The 25,741-nt window shown below is 42.6% G+C and overlaps 1 protein-coding gene across 1 annotated transcript in view; it reads left to right on the top strand.

Moving 5' to 3' along the window:
* The window catches only part of dcc (DCC netrin 1 receptor), a 241,892-nt gene that overhangs the window by 111,401 nt on the left and 104,750 nt on the right, over window positions 1-25,741 (top strand). The window contains exon 8 of the mRNA XM_065965456.1: window positions 24,101-24,260. Coding sequence (XP_065821528.1) covers window positions 24,101-24,260 — 160 coding nt within the window. The remainder of the gene's footprint in view (window positions 1-24,100; window positions 24,261-25,741) is intronic.

The raw sequence follows: 25,741 nt of genomic DNA, 5'->3' as shown, positions 1-25,741 counted from the left end.
CCCCTGAGCCAGCAGCACAGATGGCATCACACACACACACACACACACACACACACACACACACACACACACACACACACACACACACACACACACACACACACACACACCAAGACATTAAGAGGGTCAGATGGCTGGTGTTATCGCTTGGTTACAATCGTCACGGGAACCCAGCATCCCAGCAGGCTCACAGCGGCCAATCAGACATTCCCACGAGAACTCACGGCGGGAGTGTGTGTGTGGGTGTGTGTGATTGTCAGCATACCACCTTGTTACCCTTGGCGATGCCAGGCCCCCTGATACTTGGAGTGCCTCTTTACACGCACACACACGCACGCACGCACGCACGCACGCACACACACACACACACACACACACACACACACACACACACACACACACACACACACACACACAAACAAACACACCTACACACACAGACACCCATCGCTCTCACTGAGGTACTTAAGATCTCTCCAACATGCATTTAAATGAGTACTTCTTTCTGATGTAAAATACCAGTGCGCACACACACACACACACACACACACACACACACACACACACACACACACACACACACACACACACACATAGAGACACACACACAGGGTGTAGGTGAGTGGTTTCATTAATGCAGAACACATGCAGGTGCTGATACTGTTCAAAGTGACAAACAGGGGTCTAAACATTTCATATCGATTTTCTTTCTGTGTTTTTTTCTTCTTGGTGCTGCTAACACAACCGCTCGCTGTCTCCACACTCAAACACAGCCACTCATGTTCATCAGAATACAAAACATAATATTGGATTGTTTTGACCAGTTTGTAGGCACTACTGCTGCTAGGAATCACGTCTCTGGTCTTATGATGGACGTTCAGTTCTTGGACTATGTTGCTAACAAAGCTTATACCAGCATCATTTATAATTATCACATTTGAACCGTTAAGTTTCCTTTTTAGCACCAGGCTGTAATCATGTTTATTTCTGCTGTAACATGGCCCCTTGAACACAGTCCTGTATGCGACTTCCTTTGCCTTTGCAGCCAGCCTCAAGTGGACACTTCAGGAACTGCAGCTTTTTGCTCTTCCACATTGGCTTCATTCTTTTCAACACGGGAGGTTGCCTCTTTCTTTCAATAAATTAGTGTGAGTTGTTTGATGTGACAGGCAGAAAAAATGTAAAGGGAAAGGTTAATGGTGTTAAAATTTATATTTTAATGTATTCATGAATGAGTGAAAGACATTACCCCCCCCACCCCCCCATCTATCTCTCTCTCTGTGTCTCCCTCTCTCTGTTTTACAGTCTCCTCAGTCCTCTCCTGTCCCCTCTGCAGTGTGGTCTCAGTTAAATCCTGGTCCGGATGTGATCTGAGAGCTGGATCAGGATTTAAACATCAGACCACTGAGCCTGTCCTTCTCTTGAACTCCTTCTTTTAATCTGACCCCCCACCCCCACCCTTCTGTCATTTTCTCCACACACATTCATCGCCACTTTTCTCTCTCCCTGCTTCTTGTGCTGGACAGCTCTGTTTCCCCCTCTCTCCTCCTTTTATCTCTTTTCTGTCCTTTCACCAGTCTGAAGTCAGAGCCTGGAAGACTAGATTCAGGGCAAACTCTTAGAGAAATGACACAAACACCTCTTTAATATTTATCCTCTCATAGACAACTGCACTGGGATTATTGATCAATTATTCACATTTTGTCACAGATTCTTGGGGAGTTCAAACACTGTGTGTGTGTGTGTGTGTGTGTGTGTGTGTGTGTGTGTGTGTGTGCGTGCGTGCGTGCGTGCGTGCGTGCGTGCGTGCGTGCGTGCGTGCGTGCGTGCGTGCGTGCGTGCGTGCGTGCGTGCGTGCGTGTGTGTGTTTTAGAGCTTAGCTGTGACAGACTGCATTAAGTCTCTGGACAGCATCCAAAAAGTTTGTGCGTGTGCGTGTGCGTGTGCGTGTGTGTGTGTAAAGGTCTGAACTGCAAATGAATGAGGTGTTACCACAGAAGGTCAGGATGCAAACACATCCATCTACCATCTACCTAATTCTTCCCTTGTTTCCCTCTTTTTCCTTCCCTCATCCTTTCCTTATTTCCTCCTTTTCCCTTCCTCCACTGGTTTCTTGTGATATTTCCTTTACAGAAAAATCGCCTCTCCTTGTTTTGACAGCTCAAACTTTCATTTGAGAACACTAAGAAAAAAAAAAGGCTGAAATTCCTCTGAATGACACCTTTAAACATGACCGTATTTTGAAAAGAGCTCGACCGAGTAACCAGCCAGCCAATAATATCGGCCGATATCAGCATAACAAGTATAACATTGGCATCGGCTGATTTTATCACAGATATTACTCGATTTATTCACCAGTCAGATAGAATTTAATTTGAGTTTTATTGTAGTAAACTAGCAGTTCTCTTTCACCAGCAGAGGGCGTTATATGGATTACAACAATTATCATCACTCTGCAGAGTGTTGAGTGGTGATGCTCGTACATGCACAGTTACTCTCAAGTTGAGTGACCAGCTTGTCTTTGTTATAAATCTTTTCCACAAGTGTTTGATAACTGCATTTAAGGGATCAACACAATAAAGATGTAGCCTATATCTATCTTAAGATTCAAGGGAGATATCAGCCGATATATCAGTTATTGGATTATTTTGTCTCTCTAATGTCGGTATCGGCCCTAAAAGTCCCGTATATCAGTCGGGCCTTTTAAAAAAAACATTTTTAAGATTTATTTTAGGGCTTTTTGTGCCTTTCAATGGGGAGATAGGACAGTGGATAGAGTCGGAAATCCGGGAGAGAGAGTGGGGAATGACATGGAGGAAAGTAGCTACAGGTCGTACTCCAACCCTGGCCGCCCATCTGAAAGACCACAGCCTCCACACATGGTGCACGCGCACCAGCCACTTCGCCACTGCGCCACCAGCGCCCAAGTCGGGCCTTATTTTTGAAGAATGGTTGCAAAGTGTGCAGGATCCACATGAATTTACTTTACATATGAATGTTCTATAATGTAATATTTTTGACAGACCATGAAATCACAGCATACAGAAGATATACGACAAGCCTGTTTTCCAGCACAGCCAGTGCACAAAGGAAGGAAATACAGAATTAGAAATGTAAACACAGAGAACATCCCTCCGGCTGCGCTGCATGAACATGTCCAACACTGAGATCTCTCTGTGTCTCCTTGTGTTCCTGTCACACTTTATTATCCACATCACAACAGACCTGTTCTCACATTCTTCTTCATTAGTGAAAGTCGAGATTCACCTGAGAGCAATTCATCAACGCAAGACACATTTACTAAAAAACTCTGACAGGAGTGTGGAGGAAAACATCTTCAGATGAGGACAACTGATTCAACGAGTTGGCAGATAATGACACGCAGCGAACAAAAGAGTGAATGTTTGTGTGGGTAAAAGTTCTCCACGGAGAATCACTAAAATACGACAGACGCAGTTATTAATAAAGGAAACGGAAGACAAAAGGACAGAATCACTTTGCATTTTGTTAAAGAATTGAGTTTTCATGACGTGCAAGAGTGAATTTGATGTCGTGGAAGCTGAAAAGGAAACTTTCAGAATCTCCGTTCTGAGCCTGAAAAAAAAATGACAGAAAAATGCAGCCCATTAAAGTAAAAAAAAAAAAAGATATATATAAATATATAAAGATATATATATATAAAAGGAGACTTTTTTTAATACCATGCAGACAAAGAAAAGCGTAGATGGCGCCACGTTCTTTGCGTAATCAGACGACCTGGAATCCTTTTCATTTATTCCCCTTATGCTGCGTCCACGTTCTCATCTGTGACGGCTGTGAGAGACATTTCTTCCAAAATGATCAGAACAGCTAGGTCTCTGAAGAAGCACAAAGTTGGTGTGATGAATCAGAAAACCTGTTTATTATGTGCGGCACGGAGAGAAGACATTAGAGTTATTCTCTGGAGACAGTCAGGCTCATAAATACAGAATCCACCCAACAGTCATAGGAAGTTAACTCTTAAGGGGAAATCACACCGTCCTGTAGGAAAGTGGTAGGACATCAAAAGGACAGTCAGGAAATCATCAAGTAAAAGACAGGATGTTTCACATTTCTGCTCTCAGCTCCTCCTGTCACAGTTTTGCCAAAATTCCCTCTGACGGCGTCTGGTTCCTTCTGATGAGGTCATGATGAGATGAAGAACTTGTCCTGGTGATTTCAGATCATAAAAGGCTGCAACAAGTTCTTTGAATAGAAAAGCGAGAGAACCAGCAGGGAGGCGTGTTATTGGTTCATCAGATTGGTACCTCGTGGCAGACATTGGTTGAAGTTTTTACAGGCTTACAACTGATACAGATGACAGATTTTCTTTGTTCCTTTTTCAGAGAACATGAGTTATTAATTTCTGTCAGGACCTAAAGACAATTTCAACCAAAATCTTTAAAAAGTGGATCTGGAGGAAATAACCAACCCTGCCTTTAAACACTCAAATACTTCATAAAAGTCATGAAGCCCTGTGCACAGCACTGTCAGCACTTATGTGTAGGTGCAGGTGATGTCAGGAAACATCACCTTGACAGTTAATGAGAGGAAGCACTGCACATTAGACGGCTGAATTCCTTATTTGTTTTTATTTAAGAGTGCTCTTTTAAATTCTTATTTATTGTTGAAGCACTCCACATAGAGCCTCGTCCCTTCACTAACCCGCTCAATAAAAACATCACCTGCATTCTTCTGTTCTGCTCCTCCTCTTCTAATCAATCTGGTCGCTTCAGAGCTTCGCCTCTCCAATATCAATAGATGCCTTTTTTTCGGGGCATTTGCAAAAACAAGACGCTGTCTTTCTGCTGGGATGCAAAGTCCTAAAGGTCACCACGTCTAGTGATGTTGCTTCAGGAGATAATTGGCTGCAGAGTCAGAGAAACACAAACCAAAACAAGGAAACTGGACAGTGACGGATACAAAGCAAAAAGCACATGCAGGTTTATGTTTAGTTTTTGGGGTTACATTTATGACTGGGCAGGTATCTTCCTCTTAGACTGGCTAATGGTTTTTATGTAAACTCCATCATATAACACTTCTCCCAGTTAGTAAAGATGGTCTCAATGTGTGTAGCTGCTGTTGTTGTTTGCCCTGCTACTTAATCTGTAAGTAGAGAAAATGTTTGTTGTTCATGTTTAAGTGTCTAAACTCTGTCCTAAGGGAGACCAAACTGGGTCACTGTGTGTCTGTGTCTGTGTGTGTGTGTGTGTGTGTGTGTGTGTGTGTGTGTGTGTGTGTGTGTGTGTGTGTGTGTGTGTGTGTGTGTGTGTGTGTGTGTGTGTGTGTGTGTGTGTGTGTGTGTGTGTGTGTGTCAGACTCAGTCCAGTCTCTGTACTTTTGAGGCTTCTCCTAATGTGTTCTCCGTCTTTATCTGTTTTTACCATTTATCTCAAAGCAAAATGTGTCGGTTGCACAGTTTTAAAAACAAGTAAAGGTTTTTTTTTTAAAGGTTTATTTTGGGCTTTTAATGCCTTTTTTTAGAGACTGGACCATGTATAGAGTCAGAAATCAGGGAGACAGAGTGTGGGCACAAACACAAAGTTACAGTTCAATAAAAGAAAGATGAGCAGAATCCACTTCACCATGTTTCTCTAACACTAAAATGTGTCTCTAGTCTGTCAAACTCCCCAATGATGAGAAAAGTCCATCCTCTCCGTCTTTTGCCTGCTCCACTTTTCAGAAGATGTGTGCTCAAACAGGCTGTTTGGAGATTTTCCCTTCATGACATCACAAAGGGCAGTAACCCCTCCCCCAGGTGGGTGACACTCCCACAGCTAGGTGTTTGTTATGCCCTCTGAGTCTGCCTTCTCACCGTAAACAATAGGACATGGAGTGAGAAAGACCGAGTACACCCAAGTCCTTCCAGAGAGGGGGTGTGGTCAGACACAGCTCATTTACATATTTAAAGGTACAGACACAGAAACAGACTGTTCTGAGCAGGGCTGAAATAGAGGGCTTTATAGACATGATCAAATACAGGATCAGAGTGGATTTAGAACAAGAAACTTCACACGCATGTTTTGAGGAGTTCTGAGACTTATTTAAACTGGTTGAAGAGGAGACTAATATGTGACCTTTAATTTCTACTTTCTGACACTCGACAAACTACAGGAAGGTGCTGCTTGGTGAGAACAGCTGGAGTTATTCAGTTTAATAGGGTCTAAATGAATTTTTCAACAAATATTTCTTGTTATATATATGTCACATCCATTAGTAAGAATTGAGATCTCCAGAGTTACGACGGTAAACAGACTTAAGCTCTCCGCTGGCTGGAACAAAAATGTAAAGGGGCACAGTTACCGAGGGGGGCAGGTCTATTTAAAGTGTCAGCTTTATCTCAGGGAGGGGCGTAAGTGTCAGACTTCAATAACCAAGTTATATAGTCAAAAGAAAAAGTAATTATATAAAGAGAACCATGCTTGATTGACATTAAATGGCACATTAATGTGATGGATTTATGACAGTTCCTTTTTTTGTTCTTCTTCTATTCTTTTCACTCCTCATTTTTAAAACTTAATGGAAGTAAAGTGACATCTGCACGGAGAAATGAAAGAGAGAGAGAGAGAGAGGGATAGTCATGGCAGATAATTTTCGGTCTGCTGGAAAAGAGAAAAAGAAGAGTGATGATAAAGAGGGGTGTAGAGAGAGAGAGGATGAGGAGGAGAGAGTAATAAAGACGAGAGAGGGTAAGAGATAAAATGAAATCGCCCGACACAATCCTGTGGACGGTGAAAGAGAAAAGAAAGAGGGAGGATAGGGATGGATGAGGGAGAGAGAGAGAGAGAGAGAGGTGGGGGTGAGGGGAAGGAGAGAGAGTTAGAGACAGGAGGGTCAAGGGAAGGGCAGGTGAGAGAGAAAGGGCGAGAGAGAGAGAGGAAGAAGTGTGTCAGCCATGACAGATTCGTATTCCACAGTGAGTGTCTGACCTTAGCGCACGCACACACACACACACACACACACACACACACACACACACACACACACACACACATGCATACACACCTTATCTCACACACACAGAGAAATGCTTTTTCTCCTCTCTCTCTCTCTACACACACACACACACACACACACACACTATACTACTCTACCCCCTACTCTTCCACGGGAGTTTGTGTGTGTAGGTGGGTGGGGGTGTGGGAGTCTCTGTCTGTTGCCATGGCGACCATAGCCTCCTCTCCTTTCCCATTCCTCTATCCTGTGAGGACCAGATGAGTTTGGTGTGTGTGTGTGTGTGTGACAGGAAGAGATACATATTAAGTGTTTGCCTACAAGCGAAATAAAGATGACTGGAGTGTTTGACCGAAACACACACACAGACACAAAAGAGAGTAGACGGATAGATTTCCCACTTTTCCTCTCTTATTGATTTCATATTTTGTAATCATAAAAATGAAAAAACGTGCTTGAGGAAGAACAGAACTGCATAAAAAAGCCCCAAAATATTTACAGACTGATGGATTTGTGTCAGCACAAAATTAAATTGGGAAATTAAACTTCTCTAAAAAAGGAATATAGACTTGATTTTAGCCCAACCTTAAAGCATTTACAGCCGTTATATTAAACATCATCGTCTTAGCACGCTGTAACGTTCTGCACATTTTTCAACTCTGTTTTGATTCCATAGTTTAAACAGGAAAAGAATAATCGATCTGTGTATTGAACCAAACATGGACGAAGCTCGAGAATTGACCGGACTAGTTTGAACCTTGTCTTTAGTGTAACTGCAGAGAGTATTTATTTATAGTTTGTGCAACACGCTGAACTCTCCTTTAACTCTGTTTCAGTCTTCACTGCGTCTGGAGAATTAAATCTGTCTTTTTAGCTGCTAAATGGTCGTGACCTTTATGTCTGTTTTGAAAAGCTCCGCATGCTTAATACTTTTATTCAAAGAATTTTCATGAAGAAAATAATGTCAAGGAGTCGTGTCCTGGCATTAGCAGCATCCATAGACCTGGATATGTTCCCTCATAAAGACGAGTTGGATTGGTTACTACTCCGCCATTGGTGTTGACAAAGCTGATATCAGAAGTCCCGCCCCTTCCTTATTCTGATTGGTCGGTGATAGAGAGGGGAGTGAAGCACTGTACCAAAGCGCTGTAAGAGCAGAGACCAAAAACAGGACTCTGAGCACTGTAAACACTGGTGCACTGGTTTAGTATTGAAAATGGGCTACCAGCACAAAAACCATCTTTAGTGGACCCTGATACTGTGAGCTGCTGTATATTTTGAAACGATATCTGTGGTGTGCAGTAAAGGTTTGGATCAGGACTGGGTGACTAAACTACAATTTGAAACAATGTATTTATTCTTGATAGAAATATTATATATATATATAATAAGTTTGATAGATTTAATCTGTTATTACACCACCGAAACACCGGGAAGGGGGGTGCTAATGTGCTTTAAAATGCTAGTTAGCCGCCTGACTTTAAACAGAAGAAGACGACAAAAGCTTCCAGTCAGCCATTCAATTTCGGGAGTTTGGAGATATTTTGGCAATCTAGGTCTGACACAAATGAGAGCAGTGTGCCTCTAACCAGGTAACACTACAAACTTTTTTCCACCATTAGAAACAATATGACCCGTTAGATGATGACCAGGCGTCCCAAACGAGGGTTCATGTGGACCCTCAGCAAGCATCGGCTCAGTCAGTGTTACTGCCCAGCTGCAAACTGTCATATCAGCGTTTTCCAGCACGGTGCACTGTAGTAAATACTTTATAAAGGAAGTGAGAAAACAGGAAGTCAAATGTCAAGAAAGGTAAATGTAATGAGGGTTTAAAGTGTTTGTTTTTGCATGCATAGAAATAAAAACAGACAATGTGACTCCCCATGTCGTTCTCAACCACCTCAAGTCTGCCCCCTCTCCTCTCCTCTCCTCTCCTCTCCTCTCCTCCTCTCCTCCCCTCTCCTCCTCTCCTCTCCTCTTCTCCCCTCTCCTCTCCCCTGTCCTCTCCCCTCTCATCTCCTCTCCTCTCCTCCCCTCTCCTCTCCTCTCCTCTCCTCTCCTCTCCTCTCCTCTCCTTTCCTCTCCTCCCATCATCTCCTCATCCCTTTCTCCTCATCCCTTTCTCCTCTCCTCTCCTCTCCTCTCCTCTCCTCTCCTCTCCTCTCCTCTCCTCCTCCACCTCTTCTTTTCTCACCTCCCCCCCATCGCCCCTGTTCCTCCTGACAGACAGGTTCTTTTAGTGACAGTCAGGTGCTGGTCTGACTCTCTCCCCCTCGTCTCCAAAACAACAAAACAAATCAGGGCACGGCAGCGTCGTGTCTGCTCAGTGTCATTTCAATCCTCAGCGAGCGGCGACCCAGCGACGCCCAGGAGCGTCTTCAAAGCAGCAGGAGAGGACGGATTTAATGAAATTCAGCTCAATAACACCTGTTTGATATGGAGAGAGAGCGAGAGGCTGACAGGGATCCTACCCGCCTTTGACATTCATACTAAGTGTTTATGTGTATCGGCCTTATATAGATAGAATAGACGCACATAGATACATTTATTTCTCACACTCTGAGCTTTAGGATTTAATTAATTAAGATTATTAGGATCTGAGACTATTTATTTTCTTCTGTGACTTAAATTCTAAAAAAGAATCAGAGAAAACAGCGAGATGAATCCTTTGCATCCACAAAGCCGTCGCATTTCTGCAGCACTTTGGGCCTCTTTAAGTCTTTAAGTGTTTAGCTAGCTAAAGAAAGAAATGCATAAAACAATGAACTTCTACTCGACAGAAGGTATTAACACTGACATAAAAGTGTTAATCCATACAACTCTGATGCAGAAGATTCCATAGAAGTTGAAGCTTACATAATGCGTCTTTGTTAATTAGCTCTCTTTACTAAAATAGGTCTGCTGCTTTACATTAAAACCCATGAAGAAAAAAAGAAAGAAGAGAGGGCGAGAAGAAAGACTAAAGGGAAATATTTATCTTCCTTCCTCTCATAGCGCTGATGTTTCTGCGACGTTGGCCTCCATCGATCGGAGAGAGTGGAAGGTCATCCATATAGCGTGTGTGTGTGTGTGTGTGTGTGTGTGTGTGTGTGTGTGTGTGTGTGTGTGTCCTCGCCTATCGATCGGTTAGAGGTTGGAGGTTTGTACCTCACCGCCTACGCCTAAATGCGTCACCACGCTGTGTGTGTGTGCATTTGTGTTAGTGTGTGTGTTTTATATGAGTGTGTGTTGTCCCTTACAACATTGATCCCCTTTGTGATGAAACACCTTCCCATCAGCCCCTTCATCATCACTCAGCAGGAGGGTGTGTGTGTGTGTGTGTGTGTGTGTGTGTGTGTGTGTGTGTGTGTGTGTGTGTGTGTGTGTGTGTGTGTGTGTGTGTGTGTGTGTGTGTGTGCGTGTGTGTTTTTGGTGTGTGTCCTCTTCTGTTATTGAAAGAACCTGCTGTTCAAAGAAAGCAGAACTTGAGGATTTTTTGTTTGTTTTTAAATCAACAATATGCAGCTTTTTAGTGATTTTCTTTTCCGTGAATTACTCGTGGAGGACACCTGTGTTTATTTTTCAGGGCAGTGAATAATTCCTGGACATCTGTGGCTCAAGCTTGTTAATAAAAAGCATTTGGTTAATCTGGAAAGCAGAAGCTAAGTAGATAATTCCTGAAACTTTGAGCTCATTGAAAAAGGGCTGGGTTTAATTTCTGGATGACTGTGGCTCCTTCTTATTAAAAGTGCAGCAGATGAATCCTGGCTTCTGCGTCTTAGGCATCTTATTAAGGGCAGTGAGTAATTCCTGGACACCTGCAGCTCTCCTTATTTCTTCTAAAAGTTGCATCTTTTAGTCATTTACACATGTGCAGTGAATAATTCCCAGATGCATGTTTGCATTATTTCTAGACAGCTTTTTTTTTTATTCAAGAAAAGAAAGCTTAAGCTTGTTTGCTTTCGGAAATTCTTCTTGCTCATTTAGACAGGGCTGGGTATAACTCCTGGACATCTGCATTTGGTTTTTTTGCCCCCCATGAATGGTAGAGGATAATTCCTGGACATCTGCAGCTTTAGTTTTCCATCCCATGAGTGGTAGAGGATAATTCCTGGATGGCTGCATCACAGTAGATTAGTCCTGAACATCTGCATAACGTGCACATTAAGACTGGGTAGGGGATAATTCCTGGACGACATAAAGCTTGGTCTCTTTTATTCAGGGAAGTGGATAATTCCTGGACACCTGCAGCTCTGCATATTTATTTGCATTGTCTCAGTTTTGCACGTTTGGACGAGGGATTCAGTGATTTATGGATTATTACTTATTGGCGAGGGGTAGTTCCTGGATGGCTGCACCCTGTGCTAACTCCTGGACACCTGCAGCTCGGGCAAAGTGTGGTTGGACACTTCCAATCTGTGCTCATTTAGTAATGATAGTGAATATATTCCTGGAAGTCAGCCACACAGTGCTGTGGGTAATTTGTGGATGGTTGCAGCTCAGTATAGATAACCCGACCAGCTGCATCATGGGCTCCGTTAAACAGGGGAGTGGATTATCCCCGAGTGGTCGCTTAGTCTAATGGGACAAAATCATTTCAGCTATCCTCAGTTATTGGCGTCTTTACAAAGGAATTTGGATAAATCCTGGAGGAGCACTTCTCGTGCTTGGTTTCTTAGTTTTATGGCTGCAGTTCTTGCTTAATGTGTGCTGCAAGTGACAGCCAATGACGTTGCATGTTTTGTTTATTCCACCACTTTTTGTCCAATTGAAGCAACATAATCTTGAACTCGATTGAACTTAGTTTGATGCACATGTCAGTCGATGACCGATCCTAACGTGATGCTTTCTAATTATCAACTCTGAAAAGAAAATAGTTTCCGTGTCACATAACAAATCAAACATTTCAAAGTCTGATCGAATCTACGACGAACTGAAACTTCCTGCTGTTTAATTTTTATCTTCAGCTGTCACTCAAATACTTTCTAGAAAAAATAATTCCAAACATGAATTATGAAAATGTGGAGCGAGATAAGACATGAAGGCTTCACATCACAGAGAGCTGAGATAGAGCGAGTCTGAGGCAGAGACACGAGAGGAGGGGAGATAAAGAAAATCTGGTTTCACACATTTAGGGACATCAGGTAGCGAAAAGAAATCATTCTTCTGAGTTTGTTTTTACACATGTATTTAGTTTAAAACTGGAGATAACATCTATAATACAGGTTAAATGATTGTGGAACTTTTGATCCTCTTCCTAAACTCATCTGAGAGTTTTTGAGAAGGTAAACCGTGCTGCAGAGCGACGTCTGATATTGCATGCAGCACTGATATTCCCCATTCCCCTCACCATGGCATTCATATTCAGACAGTTTTTACGTTTTGACTTTTCTTCTCGTGACCTTTCAATGGGTTGACCGATTTTTTTATCTGATGTAACCTTAAAGGGACTTTGGTGAGAAGGTTAGCCCTGATCCAGAGCCATGATATGGCATTTTAAATCCATCTCCCTGCTTCTCTGTTAACAAACATTTCACTGCTAACCTGCTCATAGATTAGAGTTCATGAAAATGTTGAAAATTCAAACTACAATTATGCACGCTTTAAGAAGTTACCAAAACTCAAATTACTTCAATTCTGCAGCCACAGGATCAAAGAAAGTCCACTTACAGTTTGTTTTAGCCGTCATCAGACTCAAATGTTATACTCAGAGGCGCTGCTTGGGGCCAAGTAGGGGGGCCTTGAGGGCTGACAAACTTTACACCACAGCAGTGGCTCAAAATGTGCAAATTTTCCATTGACAGTAGCAAAACTCCCTAAGGGGGACCCCATCTGACAGCACTCCATCTCCTTGCCATTGTGAAAACCAAAGTTTGTCAAAGAAAGTCACTGAAGGAAAATGAAGAGGAATTGTCCATCAATATTAGGAGAGAAAAAAAGAAGTAGTACAAATGTAAGCGTCGGACACTGGGAGGCACGATGGTGATGAATGCTGGTGGGAGGGGCCGCCAAATAATTTTTGCCTAGGGCCCCAACAGACTCTAGAATCGCCACTGATTATACTTTGTGTCTGAAGACATTTACAGAAAGGGTCCCTTCAGACATTGACCTTTTGTTAAAGGAAGGAACCGATAATTGATCTATTCAAAGCCACTATTCTATTCAAAGCTCAGGTTCATCACGCTGTGGCTGCACAAACAGACTCACAGATTGATTCAGATGTAGAGCAGCACCTCCTGTGTTTAGCCAGCTTCTTTACAGTTTTCATCAAATGAAGTAATAAATGACCCGTCTGTGATATAAAGGTTCTGTTGACTTCTAGTCAGACCTTTCATGAACCTTCACAAACTCCTGAGTTGCCTTAGCATTAAAAAAAACGATACTCGTCATTGTTCCCACTGGGGATGAACTTTCTTGGACTGTGGTGCTGCACACATTTTATGCATTTATCACAGGAACAGTAATAGTTCAGGTATAACTTTTGTATTGTCTGTTAGAGTTTTCAGATCTGCTCGCTTTGCATCTTATTGGTTCTGTTCTTTCAGAAGGTTTCACAGTAATATTCATCTCTATATGCTTCATTAACGTTATGCACTCTGCACTGCAGCCCGGTGTGTTTTGGACTTTAGGTGTGTTGTGTTGAATTGGACATCAGCAGAGGTGTGTTTAACTTGTCATGCTGCTCAGCGTCTCTTTGTGTTTTGGATTATTACGCGGAGCACCTTATTATTAGAGGCTGATCAGGCAGCCAGGTCAGCTCTCCGAGGTCACTTCAGTGTGTGTTTGTTGTTATTCGGCTCTGATGACGGTCTCAAAGTTCAGCGTGTGACCTGCGTCTCCTGCTTTCACAGTAATAACGTCAGAGAGGCAGAAACAGAGCAGGACAGAAAAGACACCGAGAATTACTGCTGAAATACTGAGCTTTTACAGAAAATTACAAACACACACACACGCAGCTCTCACAGTGTGTGACTGTCAGTGCACGACACCCACAGTGCTCACAGCTCTCAGGCTAAATTAATGTACACACACACACTCACACACTCAGCTTTCACAGTGAATTACTGCAAACACAGACGTACACTGTCATGAGCAGCTTTAAAACTACAGACACACACCAAGCTTTCACTGCAAATTAGAAAGCAAACACACAAGCCGGGGATCAGAGTCCCGCTGGGGCAGTTAAAGGAGCAGTCCAACATTTAGTTTTTTGTTTGTTCGTTAGTTTTCTATCGTGCTGAAAGTGCACAGACGTTGTTTATCAGTTTGAGCTCTTCGCAAACATTTGAGATATAATGCTGGCATGTGTTTAGCCTCAAAGCCGGGGGGAAATACGTTGGCCTAGCTCCATCACAAAAGACTAAATTCTACCTCCAAAAACAAGTGCTCAAAGTGGGTGGATACTGACAGTGAGGCTGTTAACGGCACGTCTCGGTTTCACTCTTTGGTGCATGTGACATTTTCATGCAAGTCTACTTCTTAAAAGCTGCAGGTAGTCTTTGCAATGGACCTTAAACTACATTACCCAGGGTGCAATGTGATAAACTCAACTGTTCCTGGTCACTTTGTCCTTTTTTTCTTAATTGCCTCGAACCTTATCTGTACGATGAGTAGCCAGTCTTTGGTGTTCTGGTTTCTGTTTGTAGTCCAATTGTATTGACCAATCATGTATCAGCAGGGTTTGGTGTATGCAGGAAAAACAGTCTGTATGAAGAGGAGACGGACGAGGAACACAATATGCTGTAACGAGCTCTGCAGTGATCAGATAACAATTTATTTATCTTTATTAACAGATATCAGCATGCGAGGGCAGCTAACAGTCCATCTTAGATTAAACACTTCAACTTGAGCGAGTCATGAAAGTCAATCAGCGTTTAGATTTCCTGACGTCCTGGAATGCCTCAGAAATCTGACCTCCATCCAACAATCAATCAAACCAACATTGGAAAAGTCAACAGACATGACAAAGCTTAATTTTTACTTTTTTTTTTTAAACAAATCTGCATCATGATGTCATTACAGTGAGCTTAAAACCTGTTAATGTAAGTAAATCACGAGACATTTCACTTTCTTTTTCCAGCTCCTACCGCCTCTGTGTAACTTACTATTTACAGTTCAACTGAGATCAGAGGTGTCAAGTAACAAATACGTCTTTCCCTTACATTACTTTTACTTTTATATTTTAAGTAGTTTTGAAACCAGTACTTTTACACTTTTACTTGAGTAAAAAGCTTGAGTTGCTACTTCAACTTCTACAAAAGTCTTTTTAAACCCTAGTATCTATACGTCTACCTGAGTAATGAATGTCAATACTTTTGACACCACTGATTGAGACTCACCAGAAACAGATCAACGGGCGCTCCTTTGGGAGAATTTGATCTATATATATATATATATATATATATCTTAAAAACTGGATGTATAGTCCCAGACAAAAACAAACAAACAAAAAAACTGTCTTTGTGTCAGAGAGTTAGAAAATATGTTCAATGAACTTTAAATGATGAAACAGAGGTTTGCAGTCAGACACCTGTCTGCCTCTCTGCAGGAGTCAGGCTCTGTTTTCATCTCACTGTTCATCTTTATCATTTGGTTCATGCTGAGTTACTTCTGAGTTCACAGTGAAAATATATAATTCGAGGAACATTACACCTTCCATCTGCAGTCTTTAAAACTGATGTACACATTTGAGTCATTGATTCACAGCGAGAATGTGTTTAAGGGCAGTCTGACATTCATTTGGCCTTCTCTTTCTTCACTCAATAAGCACTGCCTCGAACAAATCTGTCATGTCATGAAATGAAAATGTAAAAGTACAACTTCATGACTTGGAGAAAGTTGCTCGCTAGGAAGGAAGAGGAACCATCAGTCGGTGAGATTCAGGTCATGTTGGAGTGCAGCATTAAGGTTCCTTTAAGAGGAGAGAGTGTTGTATTGGTTAGGGACTATTTTCAGCTGTAGATTAATATAAATGTGTACCCTTCTGAGCTTTGACCATAGACTGTAAACATTAATGGATGAAGCCTGGGTGACGTCAGCCATCTGTTCCTGCAGGGGGCTCTGGAGGCTCATCAGCAGCAGCCGCCATGTTGGAAATCCTGTCTCAGTCTAACTTTCAGTCAACCTAACGACAGGCTGAGAGCTGGAGCTGAGGCGGGTTTTATACCTCTTGACAAACAGTTACATCGCGCCCACGTGTCAATCAGGTCAGCTACACGCCTAACTATGGATAACATGTATCGTTTTCAAAAGAGCCGTTAAAAAAAGAATCACCCCTGTACCCCTGGTGTGTGCTCATGAGGACAATAACTAATCAGACCTATTTTTTTGTTTTAACCAGGCTGTAAACATGTTAATTTATACTGTAAAAATAGCTTTTTTGCTTGTGGTGTGTATGTGACTTCTGGTGTTCCTGGAGCCAGCCTCTAATGGACACTCGATGAACTGCAGGATTTTGCAACCAAGACCCGAGGTTGCCGCTTGGTTAGAGTGCGGTAAATTTGAGACTGAAGGAAACTACAGTGTTTGTTCACAGGGATAAAGAAACCTGTCAGAGATTGTAGTGCTGCTCATTAATGTTTTTGAAAAGTCTTTAACACATTCAAAAATCCAACGTAATGTTTCTATGAAGGCTAGGATAGTCTGAACCTTAAACTTTGACGAATGAAGATGATATCAGATGGTGCTGTCATGTTTTCTATGGACTTGAAGCTATGTTTTAGTGTGTGTGTGTGTTCAACTTTCCTCTATTAAAGTCAGCGTCCTTCAGTGTGAGGTCATAACACACACACATACACAAACACACTTGAGATATTAGAGAGTTTACTCACTCACCCACAGTGGTGGAGATTTACAGGAATAAATACCCATTTAAGAGGAATTTCAAAAGTAGAGGGCAGAGAGGTGTGTGTGTGTGTGTGTGTGTGTGTGTGTGTGTGTGTGTGTGTGTGTGTGTGTGTGTGTGTGTGTGTGTGTGTGTGTGTGTGTGTGTGTGTGTGTGTGTGTGTGTGTGTGTGTGTGTGGTGTATCCGTTTCTAAAGGCAGCTGGCTGAAATGAGCCCTGAAATTGAGTGCAGGGAGAGAGATAGAGCGAGGCAGCGTGAATGTGAAGCAGAGAGAAGCTGAAGCAAGTGAACGAGCTCAGCGGTCCTCTTGTGCATAAATAGAGGTTAAAAAGAGAGAGCGAGAGAGAGAGAGGAAGAGGTATGGAGGATATTTCTATGTAAAATGATATGCAGCAGGAGAGGGATTTAGCATTCATCTGTTCTACATATCAAAAGTGCTCCTTAATGTATGTATACTGCATTTGTACTACAGATATATTTAGGTTCTCAGGGTGAGTGCCGTCAGTCAAAGGAAGCCAGAGGATACAAAAGTATTCTGAATCCCATCCATTGCAGTTGTGATATCAGTGATCCTTAGCCATAGCAAATTTACAGCAAGAAGAGCAATTAACAATGGTATCAGCTTTAAACCTCGACTATTAACAGCTAGCTAGTGAGGTTACTTCTGCACTTTTTTACTCCTGCAGCAACATAATCAGTCAGTAGTAACGTCAGAAAATCAATTTAATTTCTGAATATATAATTTAAAGTTATGAAGGATGCATTAAAAAAAAATACTTTTTAAAGGGGACATATTATGAAAAATCCACTTGTACAGTATTTTTGAACATATATTTGGTAACCTGAGTGTCTACTGACCCACAAAATGTGAAATAAACCCATCCAGTCCTTTGTTTGTGGTCTGCATCAGTCTTACAACACAGAGAAAAATGCTCTGTTTCTAATTTGCTCGCCTTGTGATGTCACAGTGGGATTATTGTGAAAAAAAAATTGTGAAGCTCATTGCATTTAAAGAGACACACACACCAAAACGGAGCGTTCTGAGAGAGCTGGTTTATACAGGGTCACAAACCTCCTCTGGTGCTTGATTCATGTTATATTTTGACCAAAGCACAGCACAGATGTTTCATTTAGACCACAGGGGACTGTTTGAAAAGGTGGAGAAGGGGGATAATATGTCCTCTTTAATGTTTATGTCTATGACTTATTTTACAGACGTAGAATTTGAAACTGCTGTGAAAGATTGCTGGTACAATGTCGTTTTTTAATCCTCTCTTTTTGCCACGGTGGACCAAATACATTTGGCAGAAATTACAGCTGAAATCTCAAATCTCCAGATGACACATCGTTCATACAGCCTGTGTCTCTCCTCTGACCGGTAAAAAGGCTGCAGAAAGGAAAAGAAAGAACCTCTGTGAATAATACAGGCTGCTTAGGTAGGCGCTGTGTGCTGGGTGTTAACAACTGTAGTTTCTATTATCGGGAAAGAAATGCACTTAAAAGGCACGGACAACAATAGCAGTTTGCAGCAGCAGCAGATTTTACCCCGACTAAAACCTGAGTAACAGAGGAAAGCAGCATTAGACACAGCCACAGTGGCAGTTAGCAGCAGCAGCAGGGGACATCTCCACTTGTTACATTAAGCAACAAGTTAGTAGTTCAAAGCAGCGTTACAAGCAGCTGCAGTTCCTTGTTGTTAGAAGAAGCAGTGGCGTTGTTAGCGTAGCAGTGAGCAGCAGCAGTTATTTCCGGCAGTCTTTGAAGCATTCAGCAGCAGCAACAAACCGTTTTCAGCTCATCTGAGTGTTGTGCATTTCTGCCTGAAGGTTTTCACTGCATCATATGAAACGAGACAAAATTCATGCCAAGATTTTAAAAAATATAAATAAAGCAGAGGTTACCAACACAATCATTCAAACATCAATGCTTTCAGCCAATGTTTTTACCACATCTTAAACTCTTCAGGAACATTTAGCTGAGAAGTCATTCAGTAACATCTCATTCCTTTCTTCAAGACAAAAAGCTGTTAACTAAGAAAGAATCAACCTGATCCAGGTTAGATTTTGTGTTCGTATTTCTATGTAAGAGACGCGGGGATCTCATATTATTATATAAGAATCACTTCACTTCAATGGTTGAATTGATGATTTGATGGTAGTGTTTTTTAATCTGGACTGTTGGCCCTCGAAGGCTGAACTCACACCGGACAGTTTTCAAATGATCTTGATGTTATAATCCTTCTTACGAGATCGGGGAGACTCAAACACGATCAGGAGCAGCAGAATAATCATATTGACACCACACACTTGAGGATTATCTGGATAAAGAATCGGTTGCGAGAGCAGGCAGCTGCTTGTGGCCCCAGTAGGAGGCCCCCCCCCCCGATGCCTTTCAAACTTTGACCAAAGCAGTGTTTCAAAATGTGCAAATTTCGCAATGACAGTAGGAAACCTCCCTAAGGGGGCCCCTGCATCTGACAGCACTCAAAGTCGTTGCTCTGCTAATAGTTGCATCATCTTTGGTGAAAACCCAAAGTTTCTCACTGATGGAAAATGAAGAGCGAGCTTCTAGACCCTGGCAGAAAGATTGGTGATGAACGCTGGTTGGAGGGGCCCCCGATGAATTTTTGCCAAGGGCCTTAACAGACTCGGGCCACGCCCAACCAATCTTTTTTGGGGGTGTGGGGGGGCAAATCAGGACCCAAATCAGGCCTTAAATTGTCTAGTGTACCTGCCTTCAAAAAGCAGTTAAAAAGGTTGTTTTTTTTTTCTTATCAACTCCTGTGTTGTTGTTTGCAGATGAATAATGCCAGAACAGGAAGTACACATGTTATATATACTTTCATAATCCCACGAGGGGAAATTACTTTTACAGTCTGTTACTGAGAAATGCTTCACACACACATATAGGCCGGATTACACACACACATGCACGAACCGGATCCTATGGGCATGCACTGAAATAATGGAGAGATGTCAGAGGGAGGGGGCTGCACATGAAAGAGCACCTGAGCTGTTTGGGGGTTTCTGTACCTCTGCAGTGCTCTGAAACTTAACTGGCAATGCTACCAGACCAACTTCCTGACTTGGTACGCATCGGGATTTGAACCGGGGACCTTCCAGTTTCCAACCCAAGTACCTACAGACACAGCTGCCATCGCCCTAATTTACTAGACAGAGGCTTAAACAGCTAAGCTAGGCACCGTTTTCTGTCCTTCTCTATTTTAGTTCTTCAGTTCAGAGTTTCTGTTTTTCTAACACAAAAAAAATCACAATTCTTCTCTGCAGCTGAAACCAGTCTCCCCCTAAAGATCACTCAGGCAGCAGAAACAATATAAATGCAGAGCAGTTTGTAGAAAATGGACAGAGCGATGGAGAAAACGTGGGGTGTGTGTGTGTGTGTGTGTGTGTGTGTGTGTGTGTGTGTGTGTGTGCGTGCGTGCGTGCGTGCGTGCGTGCGTGCGTGCGTGCGTGCGTGCGTGCGTGCGTGCGTGCGTGCGTGCGTGTGTGTGTGAGCAGGTATCAGCCGTCGTCGGGCAGACTGCGGTGTAATTCTCAGCACTTATTCAGATTGTTTTCTAGCTCTTCTTCTGTGGTGTCTGACTCTATTATTTACCCTCCCCCTGTCAGTTTTTCTTTTTCTTTTTTTCGGCAGAGTGTGGCGCTTTACTTCTCGGTGTCGCCTCGGCTTTTTCGGCCGGGTCAGCGAGCAGGAACGAATCTGCCCTTCACACCACAAATCTCATCTCACATAGACGAGAGGAGGTGTTAACAGACACTCCTCTTTTTATACTTCTTCCTTTTCCTCCCCTCCTCCCTTCCTTTGTCCTTGTTGTCTTCTTTAACTTTATTCTCCACTTTTTGTTCCTCCAAGCATCTTTCTTTCTCTCACCCTATGTTCTCATTTTTTTAGATTCAACACCAAACTACAAGTCTTTTACTCCCTCTGTCTCCTCCTTTGTCCTATCTTTATTCATGTGATTTTTTACACATATTTTCATTTTTTACTTTCCCCCTCCACCTGTCCCTCCATTTCTCCCTCAGTTCTTTTCCTTTGTCTCTTCTTTTGCTTTCTTTCATCTTTACTCCCTTTATCTTCCTCCCTCTCTCTCCTCGTCTCCATCCACTTGTCTTTTTGTCCCTCCATCCTTTCTTCCTTCCTCACCTACTCGTCCTTAATCTCCTTCCTTTTACTTCCTCAGCTTCCTCTCATTGTTCATCATCCATGTCTACCTCTTTTCCTTCCTCTCCCTTTGTTTCTTGCCTTTGATCTCTGCTGTAGCCCCTTCTTTATCCTTTTCTTCTCTTCCCCTCCTCCTTTACTCATTGTATCCCATCATGTCATGCCATTGTCCTCATTTTGCTCTTCCCCATGCCTGCTCCCTATTTTTCCATTTTTCTCCTGTTTTCATCTTCAGTCATTCCCCTTTTTTATCATCGTTCTACCCCTTTGTCATCCTTCTTTTCTCTTTCCGTCCCTTTTGTCTCCTCTTTTCTCCTGGCCTTATCCACTTCCTCAGTCTTTGCTTTTCTATCAACTGTTCTTCCACTTCTTTTGTCAACGTCCCTACTCTTTTACTCTTTTTGTTAACCTGTTGTGTCCTTTATTCATCCCACTTTCCTCTCCATCTCTCCTCTCCTCCGATCATAAAGTGTGAAATGTGTGTGTATGTTCAGGGAAGCTTTATCGACATGTGCAAACAGACAAAAGCATTTAAGGACTCTTGACCCTGCAGAAAAATTGGATATGTGTCAGCTTGTGATGGAGGAGAGGAGAGCAGAGGAGAGGAGAGGAGAGGAGAGGAGAGGAGAGGAGAGGATATATGATGATAGCTTCTGGTGTTGGTTTTCAGAGAGGATTAGTGTTCAGTCTATATTTCTCTAAGTTTAAGCTTCATCACTAGATCCACACTACAAACGAAGAACAAGCATCAGCTGTGTGTGTGTGTGTGTGTGTGTGTGTGTGTGTGTGTGTGTGTGTGTGTGTGTGTGTGTAACATTGATTGTGTTTGTGTTTGTCCTCGGGCGTTGTTTTCTACAGCTGTATAAGTGGTTGCAACTTAACAGCTACAGCTAATGTAACACCCATAATTACACAACAAACACACTCCAACAGAACTCCGGGTGGTGTTATTTTCAGCATTTGTGTTATCTTGAAGTTGCATCAATCATCGTACAAGTAGGGTTTTCCATTTAAAAATCATTAATTGGCCTTGAGACAATCCAACTACCTGAGAATGAATTTGTTCTGCATGTTTTATGGAGGATATTGAGAGGGCTTCTATGGAAAGCTCAAAACACTTTCATTTGTAGGAAAAAGTGAAAGTGTGCAAATAGAAACCCGACCGATTAATCAGCCAGGCGACAATACCGGTCGATATCAGTATATCACTTGACTATTGGCATCAGCTCATTTAACTCAGATATTCACAGATTTTACTCGATTAATTCACCAGTCAAATAGCATTTAATTTGCGTTTCATTGTATCACACTAGCCGTTCTCTGTCACCAGCAGAGGGCTCTTTATGAATTACAACAAACATCATCACTCTCCAGAGTGTCAAGCTGTGAAGCATGTACATGCACAGTTCCTTTCCAGTTGAGTGTCTTCTTTATAAATATTTTCCACAAGTGTTTGATGACTGCATTTGAGAGCTTGACGCAAAGCATGTGTATCTATCTCTGAAGATTGGAGATTGAAGAAAGATATCGGCCAATATATCGGTTATCAGATTTTTTTCTCTCTCCCTATTATCGGTATCGGCATAGGACCCAAAAATCCCATATCGCTCCGGCCCTACACAACATGAGACACTAAAGCCCCGTTTCCTCCAAGCGGTCCGGTTCAGTTCGGCTCGGTACGGTACCCATTTATTGGAGTTTCCACCGTCAAAAGTTGGGAATGCTACCAAAATAACTGATCCGTACTGTCCTACTTTTTTGGTTCCCTTCTGTTGGGGTGCCAAGGGTACCAATCAGACCCTAAAGAGTCCCTTTTGTTTACTGTGTCTCGTTCTTCTTCTTCTTCGTTGAAATTCATTAATAGCGGGCTACACTGTGTTGGTCTGCTATGATGTCACACTATTACTGACGCGGCTCCATCAGGCTTACACTCTGCTTACCAAATAAAGGTACAGTCGGCTGTGGACGCAAGCAAGATCAGGATTTACCGTACTGTACCAAACTGTGCTGAACCAAACCGGACCGCTTGTCCCCATCACAAACAAACATGTTTACACTCTGCTTCATGAACTGGTTTTGCTCTTTGAAGCTCATTCCTTATAGATACACACTGCCCGGGGGTTGTTGTTTTTTATGTGTCAACCTGAAGTCATAAGACCTTTTTATATATACATTTATATACCATTAAAACAATACAGACAAGACACAAACATGTTACTTACACATCACAAACCACTAACTTGCCACAAACAAAAACCACAAGAACAAAACAGAAACTAAAACCGTAATGATCGTCATTCTCAGCTAAAAAAAAAAATTGTGTCTGACCTGAAGATGTACAATCTGGTTTGCGCTGCACACTTTAAAATCCAGAGACTGACATTTACTTTTTATCACTTCCATTCTTCTTTTTACATCGCTGTTTTCATTTCACCAAAAAGCAAAACACTGTCATCTCTGTCAACACTTCATCCCTCATGTGTGACATTAAATCACATCTGCTAGAATTTGGAAAGGGAAGGTGGAGACGAGACAACGAGATAATTTGGAAATGTGTGTCATGTGATTAGATCATAGCTCAGCTGTGATTGACTCATGTGCTGTGTGTTCATATTCTCAAGCAAACATCAACACAACTAGTTCAAGTATCGATTCTAATAATCGTGTTTTTGATTTCAAACATTTTCAGAAATTGATTGATTGTTTTGTGTTGATGATGATTGAACTCTTCAGATGCTCTGCTGCTTTTTTTCTTGCCTGTGATCTTCTTTACTGCTCTTCTTCTTCCTCCTTTTCTTCCTTCTTGTCTCTTTCACGTCTTCTCCGTTCCTTATCTGCACATCTCATCTGTCCTTTGCTCCTCTTGTTTTTTTCATTTGCTCCGCCTCCTTCGTTCACCTCCTGCAACCTCCCACCTTTTCCCGTCCTCACCTGTCCTGCTTCTCCTCCTGTCCTCCCCACCTTCCCCTCTCCCCTTTACTTGGATGAACTTATAGTTGAGGCCCCGCCCACTCAGTATAGACCCGCCCACACACCCCCTCCCTCTCCGCACCCTCCTCCTGCTCCTCCTGCTCCTTCTGGCACTCCCTTGACTTACTCCTCCTCCTCTGATCCCCCACCAGTGTCCCCCAGCCCAGGCGTTGCCCTCCCCTCTGCCCCCCGCGACCTGGTCCCTGTCCTAGTGTCCAGCCGATTTGTCCGTCTCAGCTGGCGCCCCCCAGAGGAGACCGGAGGAGCCGTGCAGACCTATGGCATCTACTACTCCCAGGATGGGATCGAGAGGTAAGGTTTTTTTTTCTTTGTCTCTGTCTGACTTATAGCTCATCCAAAAGATCCAAAAAAGCCCTGAAGCTCTTTTTCAAGACTGTTCTGTTGATTTCTGGATACTTTCACTTTTTTGGGTCAAGAAATAGATTTTATTAAAATGACAACAGATGAGGTTGTTGTAGCAGAAAGAAACCCCTGATGCACAACCCTGGCTCAAAGGGATCTATATAGATACTTTACTCTGTAGGCTTCTTAAAATGAGTCCTACTAGCTGCTAAAACTCACAGGTAGCTTTTTATTTAAGTAGAAAGGAACACCTCGTATGTCCACGTCCCTTTATAAATGCTACAAGTCTGTACCAGCCATCTGTTCAGATAAAAAACTACCACTCCATATACTGTTCCCTTAAAGGTCACATATTATACAAAATCCACTTCCCCATGTTCCTCTAACACTATTATGTGTCTCTAGTCTGTCTACAAACCCCCCCAATGATGAGAAAAGTCCATCCTCTCAGTCTTTTGAATGCTTCACTTTTCAGAAAATGTGTGCTCAAACAGGCCGTTTGGAGAGTTTCCCTTCATGACATCACAAAGGGCAGTAACCCCTCCCCCAGGTGGGTGACACTCCCACAGCTAGGTGTTTGTTCTGCCCTCTGAGTCTGCCTTCTCACCGTAAACAATAGGACATGGAGCGAGAAAGCCCGAGTACACCCAAGTCCTCTCAGAGAGGGGGCGTGGTCATACACAGCTCATTTACATATTTAAAGGTACAGACACAGAAACAGCCTGTTCTGAGCAGGGCTGAAATAGAGGGGTTTATAGGCATGATCAAATACAGGATCAGAGTGGATTTAGAACAAGAAACTTCTCAGACATATTTTGAGGGAGCTCTGAGACTTATTTACACTGGTTGAAGAGGAGGAGAATATGTGACCTTTGTCAGTTTATATTTCATTCAGGTTATAGATCAGTCAGTGAATTCCTCCTTGTCTATACGAGGCCACCAGAGACACTGTCCTTGTAAGTAAGTTTGCACAAAGTATTCCAGAGTCTGTTTGCGCCCAAGGGAAAAAAAATCACAGGGGGGCCTCCAACCAGCGTTCATCACCATTATGTCATAAATAATCTGACACCAAGAGAAAAAAGAAAATGATGCAAGATGTAATTTTGTTTTTATTTCTAAAGTCCACATCAGAGTTTTCAAACATATATGAATATAAAGAATGATAAAAAGCATTAAAGTCATGCTAGCAGAAGTTATGCTGATTAAGTGTCTCTCCATGTTTAGGGCGAGACTATTAGCATTCAGTTATTCACAGTTCTCTAAGTGAGTGTTGTCGGATGGGGCCCCCTCAGGGAGGTTTCTTACTTTCACATTCTGATCCACTGCTGTGGTTTAAAGCCTGTCAGCCCTCGGGGGGCGCCCCCTGCTGGCCTAGGGCCCCAAGCAGTTGCCTGCCTTGCCTTTTGACAAGTAGCACCTCTGAGTACGGT

Source organism: Labrus bergylta, chromosome 17 (genome assembly GCF_963930695.1).
Source record: "Labrus bergylta chromosome 17, fLabBer1.1, whole genome shotgun sequence".
In the NCBI taxonomy this organism is placed as follows: domain Eukaryota; kingdom Metazoa; phylum Chordata; class Actinopteri; order Labriformes; family Labridae; genus Labrus; species Labrus bergylta.
This window is presented reverse-complemented; position numbering and strand designations above follow the sequence as displayed.